Source organism: Fulmarus glacialis, unplaced genomic scaffold, assembly GCF_000690835.1.
Source record: "Fulmarus glacialis isolate BGI_N327 unplaced genomic scaffold, ASM69083v1 scaffold34662, whole genome shotgun sequence".
Taxonomy (NCBI): domain Eukaryota; kingdom Metazoa; phylum Chordata; class Aves; order Procellariiformes; family Procellariidae; genus Fulmarus; species Fulmarus glacialis.
This window is the reverse complement of record NW_009197784.1, coordinates 10942-14379: the sequence shown is the minus strand read 5'-3', so window position 1 is coordinate 14379 and position 3438 is coordinate 10942. Positions and strand designations below refer to the sequence as shown.

The 3438-nt window shown below is 44.6% G+C and overlaps 1 protein-coding gene across 1 annotated transcript; it reads left to right on the top strand.

The window, feature by feature from the left end:
- Positions 1 to 31: 31 nt before the first annotated feature.
- On the top strand, positions 32 to 3438 carry LOC104073027 (glucosamine-6-phosphate isomerase 1). Its single transcript, XM_009572674.1, has 5 exons — positions 32 to 128; positions 1237 to 1419; positions 2040 to 2224; positions 2879 to 3053; positions 3341 to 3438. The coding sequence occupies exons 1-5, from the start codon at positions 113 to 115 to the stop codon at positions 3436 to 3438; spliced, it is 657 nt and encodes a 218-aa protein (XP_009570969.1). The 5' UTR covers positions 32 to 112.

The following is a 3438-nucleotide window of genomic DNA, read 5'->3' as shown; positions in this document are numbered from 1 at the left end:
GGGCTGAGGCGGCGGCTTCCCCGCAGGCAGCACGCCGCTGGGCTGCTACAGGAAGCTGGTGGAGTACTGCCGGAACGGGGACCTCTCCTTCAAGTACGTGAAGACCTTCAACATGGACGAGTACGTGGGTGAGTGCCCGCACACGAGAAGTGTTTGGCTGTCGTTATCTATTTTGCTGTATATTATGTATCTCTCTCTGTATAGTGTGAATGTCCGGTGACTGAGGCAGGGCTGCCAGCCTGCTAGAGGGGCTGATGTGCCCCCTGCACTCGGTACCGCAGCCGGACAGTCTTCTTAGTGCATGGTGGGTGCAGAAAATCCCACCTGCAGAAGATTTAAGGTAGGAAGGATAAAATCTGCATTAGCCACGGGAGTTAACAGGGACAATTTTAAAAGCTATGTAAGAAATATTAAAGAGTATCGGGTGTTGCCTGGTATTATACGCACTAGACACTGCTGTATTTTACCTGAACTTAGGTATTGATCAGCTAAGGATCCATCTTATCATTGCAATCTGAGATAGTGTGCAATATTGACTACCACCTTTGCTATGGGAGTATAAAGGTCACTTTAGCTCCAGGTCTCTTGTAAAGACCGATGTGTTACCTTTCCGAGTGCCCTTCCGTAACCGATGCGCACTCCTGTTAAAATAGCAGAGGACCGTTTCGGTTACGAAGCTGTGATGAAACAGCCTCTTCAGAAGAAGAGTACAGGGAGATTAGTGGGCAAGCCTAAAGCTCCAAAGGTGAAAAACGTATAGGCTAAATATTTGCTAATGCTAATTTTACTCTGGCCAAGAAGTTTTTCTGTGAGCAATCTTAATCAAGCAGCATTAGGCAATAGGCAGTCCAGTGAGGGTTTATAGCATTCAAGGGGAAAAAAATTATGCAGTAAGTTATTTCCCAGGCTTCTGCAAGGTTTTTTAATCGTTTTTGCTAACACAAATTGGTAGGAATGCTGAAAAGGTAGTAAGAGATGAGGCACAGTGCATGCCTGCTTTTCTGGAACATCCGTTGCATGTTTGTACGAGCATGTGTCTTATAGAAGACATTGTGATTGATTTGATTTTGCTATTTAGGGAAATAAAAACAACTTATGAAAGTTGAGGGAGTCATAAATGACGGAGAGAGAAAGCAGTGCCCTATTACCAAAGCCACTGCAAGGGTGTATAGGTGGTTTATGTTATGTGTGATATTCTTCCAGTTGGTCTTAGTCCTGTGTATGCTCTGTTACCAGGTCTCCCAAGGGATCACCCGGAAAGTTACCATTCCTTCATGTGGAATAACTTCTTTAAGCATATTGACATCTCAGCAGAAAACGTTCACATTTTGGATGGAAATGCACCTGATCTACAGGCAGAGTGTGATGCATTTGAGGATAAAATCAAAGCAGCTGGAGGAATTGAACTCTTTGTTGGAGGTGAAAACCCAAAGGACTAGCGGTCTCTAAACACTGGCAGGAAGCACTGCCTTTCCTCCACCAGCTATCTCACTTATTATCAGGAGAGTTCATTTTCAATGCAGTTCAGTGGATTTGCAGTGAAAGCCAACCCATACACCACCGCTCTGGGCGCTCGTGTGCTGGCAGCCTTGTCTTCCAATGTACCGCTCCCCCAGTTTTAAGTATTTCAATCCAGTAAGTGAATTGTTCAGGAAACGATTAGCAGGAGAAACAGGCAGGGCTAGAATTGTACCGAATACAAAATGTATTACAATTGCCAGTGCTAACAGGAAAGCAGAAGTAGTCAGAGTCCTCTGAGCCAACAGGAGCTTAACGCAAGCTTTTCTCATCAGTTTGCCTTAAGATTCTGCCATCTACTTGTTGTCTTGTTGTCCCAGCACAATTAGGGAAGAGTCTTCGTTGACTTCAGCAGGGGCTTTTGCTATCATTCCTACCAGAAGCAAATTTAAGCAAGTGTTTTTCTCAGATCTGTATCTATTCCTGAAGCACTGAATGTCCTTCTAATAGTCCTGCTGGTTCTGCTTCCTACAATAACCATTGCAGCCACTGACCTACTTCTCGTACTGTCTCTGTCACAGGTATCGGCCCAGACGGTCACATTGCCTTCAATGAGCCTGGATCAAGTTTGGTATCCAGGACGCGAGTGAAGACCTTGGCTATGGACACTATATTGGCTAATGCCAGGTTCTTTGATGGTGACCTCTCCAAAGTCCCCACAATGGCTTTGACGGTCGGAGTAGGCACTGTCATGGATGCCAGAGAGGTTAAGAGAAAAGCAGTGACTTCATACAGTAGCTCTTGAGCAGGGTTTCCTGGAGCAGCTAAAGATTATCCAGTCTTGGAGCAGCATTGCACCCTGCTGGCGTAGGCCAGCTTATGCTTTTCCTGCCACGGGCGGCTGAATACCTGATCCTCCTGTTCTCTTGCATCCTGCAACACTATGGAAATGCTCTTGCTCCGTCTTCCATTTTTGCTTTACTAACACTTACATTTGTATAACCCTGCAGTGCAGTTGTGATCCACAGGGAGCTAGAAAGGTTTGGGAGGATGTCTTTGGTTGAGAATCTCATCTGGGGAAATAGAATCATAGAATCACGGGTTGACTTGATGTTACACCAGCAGATTATGAAAACTGTATGGGATAACTTTTAATTGAGTCTATACCTTGATTTATACTTGTTAAGTCTCAGCGTATAGGTGTCTAACAGGAGAGCTCAAAGGATCTGAATCATTACAATGACCCACCAGGCTATGATTTAATTGACAAATAAAATGCAGCCAGAGCAAACAGAATTGTGATATAGTGAAGTGCCTCTATGGAGGATGACAGAGATGTCCCCCTGTTGGGGACCGGGGCAGTGCTTTCTGAACATGACTTCTAGACCCTAACTGCCATCCTCTGTGTCTTGGAGTCCAGGTGATGATTCTTATCACAGGAGCCCACAAAGCCTTTGCTTTGTACAAAGCCATTGAGGAAGGTGTCAACCACATGTGGACAGTATCTGCTTTCCAGCAACACCCCAACACTGTGTTTGTGTGCGATGAGGATGCCACGCTGGAACTCAAAGTTAAGACGGTGAAATACTTTAAAGGTGAGTGTTTGACCAGACCAAGCAGCTGTTGTATTTAGTTTTTAAGTGGCAAAAGCCATGCTTTGCATTTTATGTTTCTGTTTAATCAACTGCCAAAGGAGTACATTCCTTAAATATAACAGCTGAGATGTACAGCCATAATAAAAGCGTAAAGGTAATGCTTAACTGTGTGGGCATGGGAGCAAAGGAACAAGGACTCTAGCAACGCCTAATTTCATTAGCATCCAGTGAATGAGAATTTTGCTTTATTATGTCTACTTAAGTCATCTTTTTACTTGCTACATTAGGTTTAATGCTGGTTCACAACAAGCTTGTGGAACCCTTATACAGCATGAAGGAGGCGGGAGCAGAAAGAAGCCAGTCTAAGAAGCCATACAGCGATTAA

Bases quoted from the DNA above. Each gene is read 5' to 3' on its own strand.
- LOC104073027 (XM_009572674.1), top strand. The intron at 1,420-2,039 runs GTGAAAACCCAA...TCTCTGTCACAG, and splicing joins AATTGAACTCTTTGTTGGAG to GTATCGGCCCAGACGGTCAC. The intron at 3,054-3,340 runs GTGAGTGTTTGA...TTGCTACATTAG, and splicing joins GACGGTGAAATACTTTAAAG to GTTTAATGCTGGTTCACAAC.